The sequence below is a fragment of the Zalophus californianus genome, chromosome X, assembly GCF_009762305.2.
Source record: "Zalophus californianus isolate mZalCal1 chromosome X, mZalCal1.pri.v2, whole genome shotgun sequence".
Classification (NCBI taxonomy): domain Eukaryota; kingdom Metazoa; phylum Chordata; class Mammalia; order Carnivora; family Otariidae; genus Zalophus; species Zalophus californianus.
The window spans coordinates 113,105,431-113,126,255 of NC_045612.1; the positions used below are offsets into that span (position 1 = coordinate 113,105,431).

The 20,825-nt window shown below is 37.2% G+C and overlaps 1 protein-coding gene across 7 annotated transcripts in view; it reads left to right on the forward strand.

Annotated features, from left to right (window-relative positions):
• The window catches only part of RPS6KA3 (ribosomal protein S6 kinase A3), a 115,217-nt gene that overhangs the window by 39,317 nt on the left and 55,075 nt on the right, over window positions 1–20,825 (forward strand). For 6 of the 7 annotated variants that reach the window (XM_027607862.2, XM_027607856.2, XM_027607855.2 and 3 more), the window contains one exon: window positions 17,304–17,420. In XM_027607862.2, the coding sequence (XP_027463663.1) occupies window positions 17,304–17,420 (117 nt within the window). Of the gene's footprint in view, window positions 1–7,809; window positions 7,939–17,303; window positions 17,421–20,825 lie in introns of those variants that run through there. The other variant, XM_027607861.2, reaches the window with a different exon arrangement.

The window sequence follows — 20,825 nt, forward strand, 5'->3', positions numbered from 1 at the left end:
TGATTATTTTTAGCCTTTATTCTGGTGGAGCTGGGGAGAGACTATCTTCATAGCAGAAGAGTGCTATATAGTACCTTAAGCCAAGATATCTTCCTGGACTCTGGAATTTCCCTTTTCTCAGTTGGCTAGAGGACTCCATGTTCTGCATGATCCATGCTGAAGAAATAGGGAGTCTTTTTTTTTTTTAATTAACATAGAATTATTTGTTTCAGGGGTACAGATCTGTGATTCATCAGTCTTACACAATTCACAGCACTCACCATAGTACATACCCTCCCCAATGTCCATCACCCACCCACCCCATCCCTCCCACCCCCCTCCACTCCAGCAACCCTCAGTTTGTTTCCTGAGATTAAGAGTCTCTTATGGTGTATCTCCTTCTCTGGTTTCATCTTGTTTCATTTTTCCCTCCCTTCCCCTATGATGCTCTGTCTTGTTTCTCAAAATCCTCATATCAGTGAGATCATATGATACTTTCTCTGATTGACTTACTTCCCTTAGCATAATACCCTCTAGTTCCATCCACGTCATTGCAAATGGCAAGATTTCACTTTTTTGATGGCTGCATAATATTCCAGTGTGTGTGTGTACACACATATATGTGTATATACCATCTCTTCTTTATCCATTCATCTGTTGATGGACGTCTAGGCTCTTTCCATAGTTTAGCTATTAGGGAGTCTTGACTATTTACATCTCTGTAGTCATCCAAGAACCATCATTAAAGCTATTTCTTGCTTAGTTGGGAAATAATTCTCTTAGTGGTTCGTACAGTACCAGGCAAAGGTTCTTCTGAGGCTTCAGAATTAAAGGAGCTAAATAAGTACCTAGCACAAAGTAAGAACCCAAAAAGTGTTCATTTTCCTGTCCCCTTTCTTCCAAAGTCTGATCCTATTCTTTCAGACTATTCACCAGGGATAAAGTATGCCTCTTAGGAACTATGGTGGTATCCAGTAATTTTGTGGCTGACAATAGGCCTGGCCTCAGACAAAATTGTGAAATGAGTTAATTTTCTCTTAACTTGGTCCTTTGACCCTTCTGTTTCTCTTATTATTTATTTCTGGTGACCATACATACATCAGTTATTTATGACATCAACTTCGTAAATATTACACGACTACAGTCTTTTTTTTAAAAAAGATTTTATTTATTTATTTGACAGAGAGAGAGAGAGAGCACAAGTAAGCAGAGTGGCAGGCAGATGGAGAGGGAGAAGCAGGCTCTCTGCTGAGCAGGGAGCCAGATGTGGGGCTCGATCCCAAGACCCCAGGATCATGACCTGAGCCGAAGGCAGCAGCTTAACCGACTGAGCCACCCAGGAGCTCCTGACTACAGTCTTATTAAACACTATTTATCGACACAGTTTTTGTAGCTCTTGTATCATGGTCACATGCGTGATTGTCAAGAATTCGAGAAAGCTTGTTAAAAGTAATAGTGATAAAAATGGCTTATAAAGGTATAATGAAGATAGTTCATAGATGACCTTAAATGCCAGGTTAAGGAGCAGCACCCCATGAAGGACACAGGTAGTACACTGACAGTGCCCGCATTCTTTACAAATCCCCTGAAGTCATGATAGGCCTTTAATAGTAATTTCTTCCACTTGCACACATGCCGTTACTCTAGCAATTGTTCATATAGTAACTCTAAGGCTGCAGTAATGTGTATGATGGCCTTCACAGTATCCAGGGAATTTCACCAGTTCCCAGTTGTCCACTGATTTCTTCCATTTCCTTGAAGGTTCCTTCAGGCTGCTTTAAACCTTGCATTTGAACATCCAAAGTGATACTCATAGCCATGAGTCCCGCACATACTTGCACACCTCTTGCAGTCATCGTGGATTCAACACATAATAAACTATAGGAGAAGCCCTAGCGTAGTAGACAATAGACAGTGAAAAACCCACTCAACACAGCAAAATACAATAGAGTGCTCATTGGCAGGGAACATTTGTGGAGTGGTGCATTGACAGCACTTACTGATTAATTGTGTAGAGTATTGTCTGTTGTTCTCTCATTGGCTGAGAGTATATTTTAACACTCAGAGCATGGGAAAAATATAGTCTAGTACATGTAAGTATATACCACTTAGGAAAATATTCCTGAGATAAATAGCATTATAATTAGCACTGCATGGTGGCATTAAATCGAGTATGTGTATAATTGGCAAATTTTCCAAACATGTAAGGTTTCCCTTTGCTACATTTTTGGCTCTCTTTCAGAGCTATTTTTTCACTTCCTAGTGTCCCTTTCATCCACGCATAAGAGCTTTAAAAAAAATAAAATCTCCCCCCCTTTTTTTCATGGCTTGCCTACCTCATGTGGTGCCTCTGATCCAAAATTGCCCCTCCTCTGCTGCAGTCTACACATTTTTTTCAGTTTGAGTGATCTGATACACAAATGGAAAGAGAGCAAACTGATTTGATTAAGTTCTGTTCAAGTATGACTGGTTTATTGAGTCAATCTGAAATACTGTCATATATTGAAAGTTGTAACCTCTTTACTTACATGAGGGGGAAAAAAAGTGTGGCTAGATTGACAAGCAATACTACCTAGGATGTATTACTGCTTACTGCAGTATTCCTGCCTGGGGCATTGGTACAGCTACCCCCTTGCCCTCTCTCCATGCTCGTGGGAAATGTTGCAAGGGGTCATTGAGAAAGGACCTTAGAAGGAACCCATCTCAGTGCTCTAGGAAGCCACTACCATTTGCTTAAGGTTGGTGATATTTCCTATCTCTGATTTAAAACCATAGAACTAGAGCACTCTGCAACATTATCTACTGATGGACGTGTGCTAGAGAGTAATTCTTCTGTACTTAAATGGAAACCCTTAGATATTAAACCCTTCAGTACCTGAAAAACTGATCCATACAAAAAATCATATCCAAAGGACTCATTTCAGAAAACATGTTCATTTTAAGTTTCTATCCTAGGGGTTGACTTTTCTCCAGCATGGTTCTGCTTTCATGGACTTAAGAAAATGGTTGATAATTGGGTTTGACCAGGGTTGGGGTTTTGCCAGACAAATATAATGTATGCTATAGAAAAGTGTTCAGGAACTCTGCTGTGGACCCTCTACTGTCTTCTGGGTTTTATCACAAGTTTTAGCACTTCCTGGTCTCTGACTTAAGTCAGCCACTGGCCATACATAATACACACTCCTTCCCCAGATAGACTTGCCTGATTATGCTCCCACCAACATCACAGCCATTCCGACTTTCAAGAAAGTATGAACTTGAGCAACAAGTTCCTTAACTTCTCTTTACCCCTCAGTTTCTGCATCTGTAGTATGAATAATAGTACTTATCTCAGTGTAGTGAGATTTAACTGAAATAATTTCATGTAAGCACAGTGCTTAGAATATAGTATGTTAAATGATATTGTTAGAATTACACTTGAAAGAAAGAAAAATTTATTAATGAATGAGAATTCAAATAAAGGAACTAAGGATTCAGTGAAAGATGCTAGAAAAAGAACTACAAAGCTTCTAGAGAGCAAGAAGAAGGAATTAAATACAAATTCCAAAATCAGTGAATGAGAAAACGGGTGGTGGGGAAGCAAATATACAATGTTCAGAAAGCAAAATGCGATACAGCCACAGATAGGAAAGAGTTTAAAACATCTTAACAACAGAAATATTTATAGGTGAAATGATATAATATCTGGGATTTGCTTCAAAATAATTAATTATGGGAATAATTAGTTATGGGGGGAAGTGAGTGTATGAAGCAAGACTGGCCGTGAGCTGGTAATCGTTAAAGGTGAGTGATAGGTACATGAGTGTTTGTTATACTCATCTGTCTACTTTAGATATGCTTGACATGTTCCTTAAGTTCAAGTTTAAAAACATAGAATACAAGTGTAACTGTATACTAACATAAAAGTCTTGCTGAAATGTGGTTTTCTAGGAAAATCTAAAGATATTATTTAGGAAGGGATAGAAAAACTGAATATACCAATAACAAGGGAGAAATTTAAGGTGTTAAACTCTCCGTCTTCCAACTACGGTGCCAGGCCCCTATGACTTCATGGAGAAATCTTTGAAACTTTCAAGAACTAGATCATTCCTGTAGTCTTTAAATTGTCCCAAAGCGTAGGAAAAAAATTTACATTGCCTTCTAGTTTGTTTTATAAAGTTAGCATAGCCCTGAAAATGAAAGTTAACGCACAAAAGGAAACTGCCAGTTTAACTTCTGAATATAGATGCAAAAATCCTTTTAGAAGATTACCAATCAAATACATATATTAAAACAATGGATTTTTCCCAGAAATACAAGCATATCAGGACATCTGTTGATCTACATTATCAAATCAATAGGTGAAAGGAGATAAATTGACTATATTAATAGATAATAAGACATTTTATAAAATTGACTATTCATTCCTCTTTTAGTAAAGAGGAATAATCTGACCTTAACATGATAAAATAATGTCTAAAACCAAATATTGACATTGTATCTGAATGATTTAGTGAGTATATTCCCAAGTCATCATCAAGTAGTGTTTATTAGTGCCTGCTTTATGGTCCACAGACTGAGAAATTTGGGTTTTGTTCTGTGACAGGAAACCATTGAAGAATTTGAGGTAGGGGCATGACCCAGTCTGATTTCTGTTTTAAGATTATTCTGGCTATATATTAAGCCTCACCCATTCCTTTTCCCACTGCAGTAGCAGAGTTGACACAGACCATATGGCCTGCAAAGCCAAAAACATTTACTGTCTGGCCCTTTACTGAAAAAAGTGATAATATGTATAGTATGGTTCAAGTGTGGACGTGTGTGTATACAGAAAAAGACTAGAAAGATAAGCACCAAAATAGTGATTTTTTCCTTTGTTTTTCTCCTTGTTTATTGTTCAAGTTTTCTATAATGGACATGTATACTTTTTGTAATAAAATTTACTTTTTGAATAAGATAAACATTAAAACCAGTAAGATACAAGAATAAAGAAGAATTACCTGAAATTTTAATAAGATAAATTTAAAGGAAGTCAAAAGAAGCAGGAAAAATATAAACAATAAATAATACCTTGTTTCATGCACACAGCCACACAAGTAGTATCCATTTCAGATTTCAGCATATGCTACTTCTTACTGAGGCAGCCATTATTTGAATTCCTACTATATGCTCTTTGCTGTGGGGATACAAAGATAAGTATGGTGCCTGTTCTGAAGATTAATCTGGTAGGGGCAGTGGCATGTGCTTAAACAGTGATCAGTGTCTTAAGCAATGTACCAAAGGGCCTTAAGCGCTTTCATTTTTGGTTAGGACATAACTAACACCCAGATAAAGCTGTTGCTTAGTGCTGAGTTGTAATATGATTATAAGGGATTCCAATCATGTGAACTAGTCTTTTAAACTTTATTTATGGTACCTTTTGATATAGAGAAGTTGTTGAATTTTATAATCACATCTATACCAATATTTTCCTTTATGGCTTCTGCATTTCCCAGACAGGTAGCCAAATGTCCTAACATTCTGTCAGATGTAAAGTGTCACATTTATTCTTTTATTCTTTTCTGACGCTCTGTTTATCTTTTATACAGCAGTACTACACTGTTTTAATTTAGGTATCATTTCAGCTCAGACTTATTTTAGGTTTTGATATCTGAAATACTGCTTCATTTTCTTAGTGTTAATATTAAAAAGCACAGCACACAACAAAATGTGACTGTTAACCTGAGCATCAGTAGTCATTAAAGCCAATTCAAACTAATCCTTTAAATTCAAAAAAGGTTATTTGGTTGCTTCTTAAGTATTACTTGAATAAAGTTGATGAGTGCTGTATACAGAGACAATCCTATTTTGTTTTGTACGTCTTAATCAGTTGCGCAGTAACCATTGCTGTTTGCTGCTTCTTGACAGTCTTAAAAGTCATCTCATGTTCAGACTGCAATTTTATGTTAGGTGGTTGTCCTAACCATGCTGCCCTTTGCAGCATTATAAGGAGACTTAAATAATTCCTTCTGGGAGATGAACGGGTTGATGTTCTAATGGAAGTTTTCTTAAGTGCTTTCTGCTGAAAAATTGAGGCATGCATTTTTAATCAAAAGGACTGCACAATTCCCTAGCAGAATTCAAAATTTTATCTTGGACATTTATTTAGGTCCCAGTTGATTCTAATGTACCTGGTTAAGTAAGGTAATTTTTTAAATTGAGCAGTTTTTTTATTCTTCAGCTTCTGTTAGGTCATTTATAAAATATTGCCATAAAAGGTAAATGCAGCAGGAACATATATAGCACATTATAGAACATAGCTGCAAAAATTTGATACAGCAGGAAAAGCCCTGGCCTTTCATATGGCATGTGTAGCACCTAATGGACACTCTTAACATTTGCTCAGTAAAGTAGTGCTGAACTGAGCTCTCATTATAGATAGCTGCATCATTGAATATGTGCCTGCCTTGACCATGGTTCCTTCATCCAGAAAACTAGCTAATCATTTCTGGTGTTTTCTGAAGACTCTTAAGGTTTTGTGTTTTATTTTGTTTTTTTAATCAATTAACATATAGTGTATTATTAGTTTCAGAGGTGGAGTTTAGTGATTCATCAATTGCATATAATACCCAGTGCTCATTACATCTAGTGCCCTCCTTAATGCCCATCACCCAGTTACCCCATCCCCCACCCACCTCCCCTCCAGCAACCCTCAGTTTGTTTCCTATAGTTAAGAGTCTCTTATGGTTGTCTCCTCTCTGATTTTGTCTTTTTTTATTTTTTCCTCCCTTCCCCTGTGTTCATCTGTTGTTTCTTAAATTCCACATATGAGTGAAATCATATGATAAATTGTCTTCAGGTTTTGAAAATTCAGTTATTTCATTAAATTGGTATAGGTTATATATATTAATGATTGATGTGTTTGTTGGTTCCACATAGGTTAAATGCACATCAAGTAGAGCATTTTCCCACAGCTCTCAGTGTTTCTGCCCTTGGGTTTTGTTTAAATGCCACTATTTCTGTGATCATATTTTGATTATTGGCATATTTTAAAAACATTTTCCAAAATAAAAATACCTTAGAAGAACTTCTAGAGGCTATTAGAGAATGAAATGGAGTAAGGGATTGTCTGGTAACTTAACCTCTCTATTTCCAGTTTGGCTTATATCAGTAAGTGTTCCTTTTGCTCACTAATAACCCAGGGGTTGGTCTTTCTTTTAACTTAGATTTTATCAACTAGGATTTTTAGCTATAGACCTTGAAGTCTTTAACCTGGCCGATAATTGATGTCTATAACCAATGTGAATTTAAATATAATTTACTTCCATTTAAGACAGGAAGAATTTGTCCTTATATCACAATCAAAAAGTTTGCTGGCATTGGTCATTTTCTTCCCATAGTTATGAAACAATGCCTCATTGACAGGGAACACCCATGACTTCTCTATATATAATCTTAAAATAGTCTTGACTATCTTTTAGAGTGTGTGTGTAAACATTACAAAGGGTAAAATTTCACATATGCATCAGTGACTTTTTATTTTAATAGTGCTGACTAGTTTCATTTGCTTTTAAAGAGTCGTATAGTTAAGAAATACTGGCATTTCTCAGGATTCTAAAAATAATGTTCATTTCACTAGCTGTGAAAATTGTCTAGGTTCCTGGGAACCAGGAGTTAAGAACATTTCAACAGGATTTTGCTATCAGCAAATCTGTTTTGGTTTCCTGTTCTGGCCTCCCTACCTATCAGCTACATAGTGCCCTCGCCATTACGTTTCTCCTTTCTTTTACCACAGGAAAATTGTCAGGACTCTTTTTCTAGCATTTCAGGACCCGCCTGACAGGAAATTTTCTAATTGCCGGAACAGCTGGTAGGAGAAAACTTTGCAGGGGCTTGGCCTTCCCTTTCCAACCTAAGTTTTACAGTCAGAAATTCTTTTATCACCATCATGGTTTCGTAGCCATGTTTAAATTTTTGTCTTTTCGTGTTCGCTCTATACAGGTAAGCTTTGTTCAACTTCTGTAAAAACTAAAATATTTTAGTTGGAGCTCAGTATAATTATACTAATTAAACAATTACTTCATTTTATATGTTCTTTTAAGAAGCTTTTCAAAATTCAAAACCAGTTTTTAAAGAACTTTTAAGGGATAGTATTTCTCTTTGCTAAAAGTAAGCCACCTATGTGTATTATTCATTTCAATTGTATATTTTGTAAATTTATTTTTATATTGGCTTTTAGTGGTAGAGTAGTTTTTATTTTGCTTGTGTTTGTAATTTTGTATAATAAAACAGATGACAGTAACTTTCAGGATTAAACCAGGCATGAACAAAATTGTGAACTTATTGATAGTTAGGAGATTACTATAATGTAAGCAATATTTTGATGGGTTGGAGAATGTATTGTTTTAAACAGTCAAGACCTTAAAGTCAGACTTTTGTTGAAATTGATTCCTTTCAAAGTTTGACGTTTTTAACCAACCGTATTTAAGTAACTTTAAGAAATTTTATCTTAGAACAGGCACAGTTTTCAAAGCATTACTTTGTTAAAAAGTGCTTAGCAAATGATAATTTGCATTTTGTTTCATCTAAAATTCTGCCAAATTAACTCGATATTTTGCCATGAGAATTGTGCTATCCTGCTGTTCTTTAAAGAGAATTTAATTTTTTGATTGGGATTCCCGATTAGGAGAAAACTGTGCTCTCTGTAGCAGTGATTAGGAATGTTAGTCTGGAGAACAGCAATGCTATTTTCTCAAACAGAAGAAGCTGGCTTGGAATACGCTTAGAGAACTTGGTTAAATGAAAAATGCTGAGCATATTTATCATCCATTGGCAAATAAGTAAATTGGATTTGGTCAAATTGTAATCTAGAATACCTTAAAATGTTGTTTTTTCCAGCATGGCTTTTAACCAGCCTAATTATGTATCACAGCCAAATTTTTATGTATCTTGATCATCTAAAATTTAACATCTCTTTTTAAAATTAAAAACTGTATGTTATAGAACCTTAGGTTTCTGTATAGAGATTAATACTTGAATTTTGAATTACATTCAAGAGGCAGATGAAGTATACATTTTTCATTTGTAAGGTCTTCTTTATGTTAGGCCAAAAAATAGTTACATATCCATGGTTAGAAAAGATTTACTAGTTTTTACCAAGGAACATTTAAATAATTTACTTCCAAGTTTCATCTGTATTTTCTGACATTCAAAACAATTTAGAAAATACAAATGCCTTAAGAACACACTTCCTGACCCAAGGGAGGGCAGGAAAAAGGAAATTATGTATACAAGTCAGGGCATAATGCCAAAAGTTGAATCATTCTTTAAAATCAATTAATATCACGCAGTTTGTTTACTTAATGGTATTGTGTTACAATATTAGGTTTTCTGTCTCAAATAGACAGCATCACTTTCTGTTCCTTTTCTTTAATCCTTTTGCATTTTAAGAACAAAACTGAATCTTTTTCCTCTCAACTTAAAAAGGAAACATTAATTTTTTTTTTCCATTAAAGGGCGAACCTTAAGGACCATTTAAGAAGGGACCTACAGACCTCTTGGTGGTCCTGGGAAGCAAATGAGGTGGCTTGGGAAGCAAATGAGGTGGCTTTCTGTGTGACTGGATGAACACCAAAAGATCCACCTGCCCATGAATTTCCTTCTGCCATTTTTCTGTGATGTCTAAAATGACATCCTTTACAGAATTCCTAAAATTCTATATTTGTTAACTGAATTGACCTTGTTTTTTCTATCATGGGTCACATCTCAACAAGTATTTATCCAGTAATAAATCTTTGAAACCCTAAGTAAATTCTTAGAGGACAGATACTCTTCTTTATCTTAGTATCTCTAATACCTAGCACACTACCTGGTTCATAATCTCAAATGCCTTCTAACAAAAAGGAATGGGCCTGAGAATATGTTACAGATCAGAAACATTTCCATTAGGACCAGGCAGTTAGGAAGAAGCAGAAGCACCAGAGTCTCCTGAGTTTTAGTCCCCTCTTGAACCTGTTCTTCTCTTCCTGTCTGATCCAAACACTGGTCTCCATGTGTGCTCCCACACTGGCCTTTGCACTGGCTTTTCTCTGCTTGAAGTGCTCTTCCCCCAAATGGTTGACTCCATCGCGTCTTTCTGGTCTTTACTCAAATAGCACGTTTTCAGTAAAACCTGCAGTGATGGTTTTATTTAAAATTGTAAGCTCTCCTTTTCATCCCTGCACTTCTGATCCCTCTTACCCGACTTAGTATCTTTTTCGCATGGTATTTTATCTTGTTCTAACATGAATATACCTATTATTATTTTTCTCCCCAAAACGCCAGAGATTTTAGGTCTATTTCATTTATTATATATCTCAGGCATCTAGAAGAGTGCTTGGCATGTATTAGGTACTCAATAAATAAATGTTTAAATGGATGAATGAATGAATTCCCATATATAGCTTGAGGGTATTGAACATCTAGGCTGGGGGTGGGAAATACCTGAAAGTGATGGGGTTGTAGACAGATGATACAGGGTTGTGATGGAGACCAGCCGCCAGCCTCACAATTTTACCTATAGCTAGAACTTTGCTTATCAAATAAACATAGACTTTGTAAAAATAAAATACAGAATTTACCATAAGTTTTAGAAATACACAGTGTAAGTTTTTCATGATGATGAATGGGAAGCTATCCATGTATAATTTAAAATATACTTGTACCAGAGAATGTAAAAATACGTGAACCTCACAGGGGAATAATGGATATAACTTAAATCTGTGCTCAACTTCATTGACAAAATTCTTTTTCCATAAAATTATAGTTGCTTTACTGTGTGCTTAAGGCAAAAACACAATTTTACAAATGGTCAAACTGTAGTTCTGTGTTTCCATGTGACAGATTTATTTCAGTTACAGGTGATTTATTCACATGATATGTTTGTCACATGCAAATGTCTGTCCTTGGATTATCAGTGCCTTTGGAAATTTGATATTCCTCTTTGCATCCATCTCATGAGATTCTAGGTATGAGCTACAAGAGCACATTGTTGCTTTTCTACCTGTTGTCCAAGATTGCCCAAGCATTAGTATTATGTCCTAGTTGAACCTCAGATTCATTTCTAAAATACCCATGGTCCCATAACTTGGAAAAACTGGTGACATTAAGCACATTCTGGGCATTGAGATACCAACCAAGGATATTTTGCCTATTATACCGCTATGGCTGTATAACATAAAAGTAGATAGAAGGTAGTTGCTAATGTGACTAGTAAAAATTTGAACTTGGAAGGAACAAAAAAATGTGTTGAAGATAAAACCGTGACAGGTCTTTAGAACTTGGGCCATAGGCCTCGCTCTTTTCTCTCCACCCCCAAGCACACTGTTTTGCACTTTCTGAGCCCCAATGTAGAAAAAGACTTTTGAAATTCTAGTTTATATCTTAAAGAGGTTTCGCATGATTACATCCATCTTGGGGTAAGAGGGTAGGGAATGGAGGAAGTTGCTATTTTTTTTTTTAAAGAAACATTGACAAAAGGAGCACTTGCAAATTTATTTTAAAATAAGATTTGCCAGAATAAGAAATTCAGTATGACGGTGGGAAAATAAAACCAAGGAAGTCTCTCAGAAAATAGGAGAAAAAAGATAAGTGACATACAGGATTCAATTCCAGACACACAATACCTAACTAATAGAGGAGTTGCACAAAGACAAACCCTGAAAAATTGATGGAAGGAAATTTATCAAAAAAGAAATGTTAGAATTCCCCCAGAGGCAAAGAATTCAGATCTTTAAATTATAAAGGCTCACCAACCATCTAGCATTCTAAAGGAAAGAAGACCCATATTTATGTCACTAGTGTGGAATTTCAGAAGTACAAGGATAGAGAAAATTCTTAAAGCTTCTGGAAAGAAAACAGTTCACCTTCCCAAAAATGTGTATCAGGCTAGCATCACCCATCTCAGTAGCAGTCCTGGCTGCTAGAGGGCAATGGACCATTAGCGTCAACGTTCAAGGCCAGATGGTTTTTGTGGGTTTTTTTTTATTTTTTAAGATTTTATTTATTTGATAGAGAGAGACACAGCGAGAGAAGAAACACAAGCGGGGGGAGTGGGAGAGGGAGAAGCAGACTCCCTGCTGATCAAGGAGCCCGATGTGGGAATCGATCCTAGGACCCTGAGATCATGACCTGAGCCGAAGGCAGACGCTTAACAACTGAGCCACCCAGGCGCCCCTGAGGCCAGATTGTTTTTATTCTATAATTTGTACCAAGCCAAACTATACAAATGTGAAGACAAAATAGACATCTTCGGATGTGCAAGGTTCAGAAATTTTTTTTCAACATTACCTTTCTTAGGAAGTTACAAGGGAGTAATCTAAGAAAGAGAATGATATGGGAAGCTGAGAATAGTGGGTTCAACCAGGAAAGCCCTGAAGAGATATCTGGAGGTAATAGCTGTGCAGCAAGGCCTAGAGACCAATCATTCCTGATGGGAGGGTTAAGAGAGGGCTCGCAGAAGAATGGGAAGTATGGTAAGGGGTTAAGGAAAAATTAAGACTAATGGTCAGATTAACCTTTCCCTCCCCCCAGGAATGATGGGGCTGTTAGAAACAGGAAAAAAAAAAAAAAAAAACATGTAAAAACTTCATGGTCCCAATAGAGCTCAAAGTAAAATGTATCATGAATTTAAGCATTTGATGAAGTATTGTTTTGGTTTGGTTTTTTTAAGTCCCTTCGGATTGTCTTGGAAGTCACTGCTATGGGCCCATATAAAAGGAAATATAATGTACTTTCTAGCCTGCATTTAAACAATGTATTGTCATAAAAATGTTAATGCTGGTGTATGGGCCTTTTGCTTTTAAAATCAGGCTGTGGAGACAGTATGAAGGGTTTGGTTGTGGTTACAGGAGAGAATGTTAATTTTCTCAATATTAATAAAAACGTAAAAATATAGGGGCGCCTGGGTGGCTCAGTTGTTAAGTGTCTGCCTTCAGCTCAGGTCATGTTCCCAGGGTCCTGGCATCGAGCCCTACATCGGGCTCCCTGCTCGGCGGGAAGCCTGCCTCTCCCTCTCCCACTCCCCCTGCTTGTGTTCCCTCTCTCGCTGTCTCTCTCTCTGTCAAATAAATAAATAAAATCTTTAAAAATATATATATATATATAGCTAGCAGGTTAGGGAAGTTTCAGAGAAAAAACGTACAGGCACTATTTTTTTTTTAAGATTTTTTTTTTTTACTCGTTTATTTGTCAGACAGCAAGAGAGCACAAGCAGGGGGAGCAGCAGGCAGAGGGAGAAGCAGCCTCCTCGCTGAGCAAGGAGCCTGATAACGGTACTCGATCCCAAGACCCAGGATCATGACCAGAACTAAAGGCAGAGACACTTAACTGACTGAGCCACCCAGGCGTCCCAGTATAGGCACTATTAACCTCCTTTCATAAAGTGAGGAGTTAGGGGGTGCCTGAGTGGCTCAATAGGTTGTTTCCAACTCTTGGTTTCAGCTCAGGTCATGATCTCAGGGTCATGAGATCAAGCCTCGCATTGGGCTCTGTGCTGGGGTCGGGGGTGGGGAGTCTGCTTGAGATTCTCTCTCTCCCTCTGCCCTTCCCCCCTTGCACACTCTCCCTGTTTCTCAAATAAATAAATCTTGAAAAAAACAAAACTAAGTGAGGAGTTAGGATTCTATCCAAAACTAATAGAAAAGATGAGAAATTTATGTAAAAGTAGTATAATTATCAAATAGTGGGGAAGAAGATGATGAAAGGGGTATGAGTGAATCCTTCGTCTTATTTTTAAATCAGCAGGCATTGTCTTAATAAACCAAGAAATTACCAATGTAAGTGCAAAAGGAACTAACTTTTTTTAAAAGCCTAGGTATGGGGGTGAGAGGAGACTTGTGTTTCATCATAGGGTATTTTGTCACTATTTGATTTGTCATCCATGTGCACATAATTTAATTTTAAAAACAAAAAGTTTAAGGAACAGGAAATAACCCAGGTTGACAAAAGATTACATGTAAGGCAATGTTGGGAGATGATACCATAAAACTAAGTGCAGCCATATTGTAGAGGGCCTTATATGCCAAGGTGAATTTAATTTAGGAAATTTAATTTAGGAAAACTTAGAGGAGTTTTTGGGCAGTCTCGTCATATGACTGGAGCTATCTCCTTTCAGAAAATGAATTTGTTGAGCATCTGGGCGGCTCAGTCGTTAAGCGTCTGCCTGAGGCTCAGGTCATGCCAGGGTTCTGGGATCGAGTCCCACTTCCAGCTCCCTGCCCAGCGGGGAGCCTGCTTCTCCCTCTCCCTCTGCCTGCCACTCCCCCTGCTTGTGCTCACTCTTGCTCTCTCTGTCAAATAAATAAATAAGATCTTAAAAAAAAAATGAATTTGTTGGGAGGATGAAGTGGACTGGCGGTGGCACAAAGGGGCATTATGAGTAGCCAAGCTCGTTTCAGTTTTCCACAGGAAAGGTAATGAAGAATTGTACCTGGGTGATGCTTTTGGAAATGAGGGGGGGGGAGAAAGAAGGGTATTCCCATTTCCATGTTTGATACACAGTAGATGTTTTAGTGTATGTTTGTTGAATGAAGGGATCAAAGGGAGATTCTGTGTTTTTTGGTAACTTGTTTGACATGAGAGGAAAGGAAGGGTAGTCATCCAAGATGAAATCTTTCTTGAATATTTACTTGTTTATTTTGAGACCCATGACCTGATTGTAGCTCTCATTATGAGAGTAAGACTTGATCCTATATGCCTGCTGCAAAATGCAAAACATTTATAATTCAGTGATCCTTCCCTGCCTGTGTTGCATCCTTGTGACACATAATTATAGTATTTTTATGAAATAGAAGATGAAACAATATTGCAGCCTAGAATTACATCCCACTTACCCAGGAAAGAAAACTGATAAGACATTTGGAATATTATAGAGTATAGTTCTTCACAGCCTCATAATTTAAAGGCATAAATGGCTGTTAGATTCCAGTTAGGCTCTTGAACAGATAGTTTTTTCCATAGTAGGCTGACTGGCACATGCTAGAATCCAACCCTTGGCCTTTTTTTTGAGTTTAAATCTGTAATCTACTGGTCTTTAAATTGTGATGTGACAGCACTTTGGGTTACAGAAAAGAAAGAGGAGAACTTCTTTATAATTTCATTTCCATGTATAATGTATATAATTTAGTAATACAAAAAGTATATATAATTTTTAAGCCAATAAGTGTACAAATACACAAAACATAGGTTTTTTTTTAACTGATGAGGATATGCTACCAAAAGTTCAGAGACATTTCTCTAATCACTGTAGCTCACTGACCCAAGAGAAACAGACCAGTTACAAGGATCAAGGGAATAAGTGTGTATGTTCCTGTCATTGATCTTGGGTGGGGAACCAGAGAAGCCTATGACAGTCTCAGTATGGTGTAATGCTATGAGCCTTGTTTTAGAAGTCATTAGAAGTCAGAACCTGGAATTGATCCATAAGTCTGCCAGTTATTCGCTTGTGATCTTTACTTAATCTCTTTAAACTTCAATCTGTATTCAAACCATTTGGCCTTTAAAAGATCTGTCAAATTTCTAGTAATGAATGGGGGAGTCTGTAGAGTATTCTGAGATGTTTTTGCTTGCTCTGAGGTATACTCCGCCCTGTTGTTATCAGCCCTCTCTAACATTGATATGTAGTGAAAGATTTGTTATGAAGCAATAAATATAAGATAAAAGGTGAAAAAGCACCTAACCAGGCTTGGTACATGGTAGGTGCTTAGTAAATATTTGCTGGGTTTTAATCAGTTCCATACATACATTGTTCTTTGAAAATTTTCTTAGAAGAATTTGGTAATTTGCTTCCTGCCTTTCCTAATATAGCTACAAATAGCTATCACTCTTGAGCCCCTGTACACCGGTCTCATTTGCAGAGAAGGGGTGCACAGAAAGGGGGGATAGAGTCTCAGAGTCAGGTAATGCTTGATTCTACCCTAATACCTACTGCACAGGATGGTTGTGAAAAATAAAGGAGATAGTGCATGTGAAATTACAAAATAAAGGACTAAACCATATTAGGGGATTGTTTTATTGTTGCCACAGTTCTGAAAGCATCCAAAATGATGAAGCTACCTAAGTATTAGCACAGTCTACAAACTTCTGTCTTACAGAGTAAAATAATGGGCCTAGATTCCTTTCTTGTCCTATAAGAGGTTTTCTTCCTTTTACTGCTCATTTTCAAAACCTGCCACATTAGTATACCAGTATATCTTTTTGAGAAATCTTTGTAATTCCATATATAGCCAACATTCTATCTCAGAAAATGCTAATTGAGCTCAAACATGCATATGGAACACAACAATAATAAAAACAATGAATTATTTGTGTACAACACATTTCGATTCTATTAATAATACTTAGGCACTAGGAAAAAACATTATAGGCAAAAAAAGAAAAATAGTCTTTGACTGGCTTATATTTCTGGTTCTGTTGGGTTTTGTTTTATTGTAGTTTTTGGCTGTAACATAGTACATGTCTTGATTAAATAAGGTGTACTTTATCTGCTAATCTCAGAGTGAATAAGTAATTGAAAGTCTGTGTATACATACATATATTTTCAACCTTTCTCCCTTTCTGACGCCTTCCCTCAGATATACTGAAGCATCCACTGTCTAACAATCCTTCCCTTAACCCTAAGACCTTCCACTGTTCCATTATGCTGGGTAGTAACTTTTTTCTTGTGTCTAATCCTCCATTTCAAATGTTTAAGTCTTTTTTGATTTTGTGTTTTAGAGTTGTATCTTTCTCCCTTAGATCTCAAGTAGTCCTAGAAACAAAGTAACTTACATATTTCCAACAGAATAAACTTCAGCATACTGATCCAAATGGCCTTGCTGAGGGTAGAAATCTCCATGTTTGCCTTGGAATATTTTTCAACCCCACTCCCCAATAAATACGGGATGTGTGTGTGTGTGTGTAGCATTAGTTTTACTTAATACAAGCACATGTCAGAGCACAGCAGATTACTCTGTTGTGTTTTCAGACTTCTTTACACCCTCTGCCCTCACCCCATGAAACTATTCTAATTATCTCCAATAGGAAGAATGAAGACTTGGAAATACTCAGTGCTAATGTTAAGTAGAGGTTAAATTGGTCTATGCAGTGGGCTGGTATCATTCTCTCTGACATTTAACTTGAAAGTATATTCCTGGGGTCACGTGGCTGGCTCAGTTGGTAGAGCATGCAGCTCTTGATCTTGGGGGTCACGAGTTCAAGTTGGACATAGAGTTTAAGAAAATAAATAATAATTTGAGGATTTCTAATATATGCTAAATTTATATTTCTTGATTTATAGCTGGAGAAAGTATCTCTAACTCTTTTTTCTCCCTTTATATTTGCTTCAACAGGAAGAAGGCAGTATCAAAGAAATTGCAATCACACATCATGTAAAGGAAGGACATGAAAAGGCAGATCCTTCCCAATTTGAACTTTTAAAAGTATTAGGGCAGGGATCATTTGGAAAGGTAAGTCATGAGTTTGTGTTTTTAAAAAGTTGTTTCTTGGAATTTGTGTGTATTTCATACAGATGGAGAATGGAAATATTTAATGAAATACTACCAATCTCCGTACAAGCAGTGTTTCTCTGTTCTTACATTTCTCACTATAAGTAGCCTGAGAAAGTGAATAAAGTCATTCAAAAGTACACTGGAAATTTTCATAAATTGACAATAATTACTTCATATTTATTTTATCTTCAAGACCATGTGACTTCTCTTAATTGCACTTTGCAAATGATTCAAAATAAGAAAAAATATTCCCCTGATATACTTTTTGAGTCCTCATGTAGATTTGGAAGGTGATGTTGCCGGATACATTATAACAGTATATCTCAATCTTTCCTTCATAATATCCCTAATACCAGCAGGAAGTGAATGCCTACTCCAAAGGAATTGGGGGGGGTGGATTACCACTAAGTATAAAATTTTGGAGACTTAACAACTCATCTTTAAAATGAATATAAAGGGGATGCCTGGGTGGCTCAGTCGGTTAAGCCTCTGCCTTCAGCTGAGATCATGATCCCAGGATCCTGGGATCAAGTCCCAGGTCGAGCTCATTGCTCAACGGAGAGCCTACTTCCTCTGCCTGCCACTCCCCCTGCTTGTGCTCCCACATACATTCTCACTCTCTCTCTCTCTCTCTCTCTCTCTGACAAATATTTTTAAAAATAAATAAATAAGAATGCAAAGGTTAGATTCTAGTCAATGATATCCATGTTTGTATTTAATATCAAAAATGTTTCCCAAAGCCACCAACTAAAATTGCTCCTGGAGATGCAACATCTTCATCATTTTTCTTCAAATATTCCTTGTTCCCCTGCTGCATACCTCAGGAGCACTTTCTGTCCTTCATTTTGAGAAGTACAGCATTATGATTACTATTATTTGATCTAACTGTTCCATTTCTCAGTAAGAGGAAGATTCTGAGATTGCATTCAACTTTCACATTGCAATGCTTGCTTACCACCTCCCTGTGAGGAAACATCTGAAGATAATATGGTTTGCAAGCTTCAAAACAACACCACTTTAGCTCCCTTGTGTATTTTAGGGGGCCTGTTTAGCAATTCTTGGCTAATATAGGTAATTTATTACAGCTGTTAACCTCCTTTAAACCCAAAGTGATGCTTTTATTTCAAATATTGGTTAAGGAGGCAGTAGAATATAATGGCTGCAACTTTGGGCTCTAGGTCAGCCAGACATGGATTTGATTTTTTTTTTCTCCTACTTGTTACATGTGCTTGAACAAGTTACTTAACCTCTTCAAGCCCCATTTTCCTCTTCCAGCCAGTCATTAAGTATTGAAATTCCTCAAGGTTCCATTCTAGGCTGCCTTTTCCTCACTTTATACTCACTACTAATTATTTTCTCTATGCCCACTATCTTAATTATAACCCACATACAGCTGTCCTGACAGATTTCTCTCTCCAATCTAGATCGTGCCTCTAAGCTCTGAACTCTTATGTCCAGCTGCATATTTTGTTCTCACATGATTCAAAGGCAGTTTAAGCTCAACATGTCTACAACCAAAGTCATGATTTTCCCCTGCCCCCCCCCCAACCTGTCCTGTTTCATTTTTCTCTGCAACTGTGAATGGCATCCAGTTAAGCAAATAGAAACTTGGGAGACATTTTTTACATATCCTTCTACTGCCCACCTTTTCTGCTTGCCTCTCCCCACCAATCTGAACTATCAGCAAGTCCTATTGATTTAGTAAAGATTTCTCAAATCATGCCTGTCCTCTCCTTCTCCACTACCACTCCTCCACCCTATGCCACCCCCATTTCTCCTTGGCCTATTGAAGGAGGCTCCTAACTGGGACTCCCAAATTTATTTCTTCCTCAAGCCACTATTTACATAACAGCCAACAAGAGCTAATCTTATACTTCAGTAGCTTCCTTTAGCCTTTAGGATAAAGACATAGTCTTAAGACGGCTGAGAAGCCCCTTGTTCTGGTGCCTAGCTACCTGAACAACATCACTTCATATATTTTTCACTGTCTGTGTTCTGGCTACATTGGCCTTAAGCCCCTGGCTCCATCCCACTAGAAACCCTTTGCACGTGCGCTTCCCTCTGGGTGAAACACCCCGCCACAACCTTTTCCTCATTTTATTAGCACCTCTCATGCTTATGATCTCAAAGAAGTCTTCTCTGCCATTCTAAGTCATATTTCTCTATTTTACCCTGTCAGAACATTATATACCTCTTCACAGCACTCACCACAATTTTAGTTTTTCATTTGTGTAATTGTTTATTGCCTATCTCCTCCCCTAGACTATGTGTTCTTTCCATGAGTACAAGGGACATGCTTTGTACCATGTCTCAGCATTGAGCTAGTAGCACAGTGCCTAGCATATAATTCTGGAAAGAAGTAATGATAAAATAATAGTCCTGACCTCATAGGTTAGTAGTGAGAATTAAATGATAAAAGGCCAAGCACATAATATCTGCTATGAAATTGTATTATCATGCAGTCATATTATGGACAAACCCAAATAGATTGGTTTCTTTCCATACATTAGATTTTCAGGGAACACAATATTTAAGTTGCCAGTAGTTAGCATGCATCTCCCTTTATTTCTTTAAAAGTAAGTTAAATACCTTACTATAAATAGCAAACATTAAAAACAGGGCGTCTCCTTTCTTACTCATCCTAAAAAGCCCATGTAAGCCAAGGAAACAGGGATGACCTGTCAGAGCTTAGAATAGCTTCATGGGGGAGTTCGAAAGGTCATGAATGCTCTGGCTGGGGAAGATCTGATGGCATCTGGGACCACTGCTGCTCCTGCTACACTTAACTGGTGACCTGCCAAAGGGAACAGATTAAGAGCGCCTGAGCAAGAGCACAGAACTGGGTGGCTGGCCTGGTCCTTGTTCCAATACCTCCACTGTGACACTAGTCAAATTATTTAACCTCTCTAAGCCCTAGCTTGGGCAGCTATAAATAGGCATTCCTTAGTCCGCCTGCCTCCCAAAATTATCATGATGATGTATTACAAATGCTTGTGAAGGTCCTTTGTAAACTAAGAAGTGCTGAAAAGTGTTAAGGTACTTTCAAAGAAGGGTGAAAAAAGTTTGGAATCCATAAGAATTTTTCTTGTGGAATGGCACAAAGAAGCTGGATTTAGGGAATCTTAAGAATAAATACCAGATAAATCCTAATTATCTCTACCTAATTAGAAATTTTTTCTGTTCAAAAATATTAATAATCTCTGATTATCTTTAACATTTGAACATCATTCCCTCTTAGGAACCTGATTAAGAATGCTTTTTTCTCCCTCGTTGGGCTCACTACTAACTGGCTAAAAAGAACTAAAGGGTGGGGCATCATGGAAGGGACAAGAGGGAGTGATTTGGGGAGAGGAACACACAATG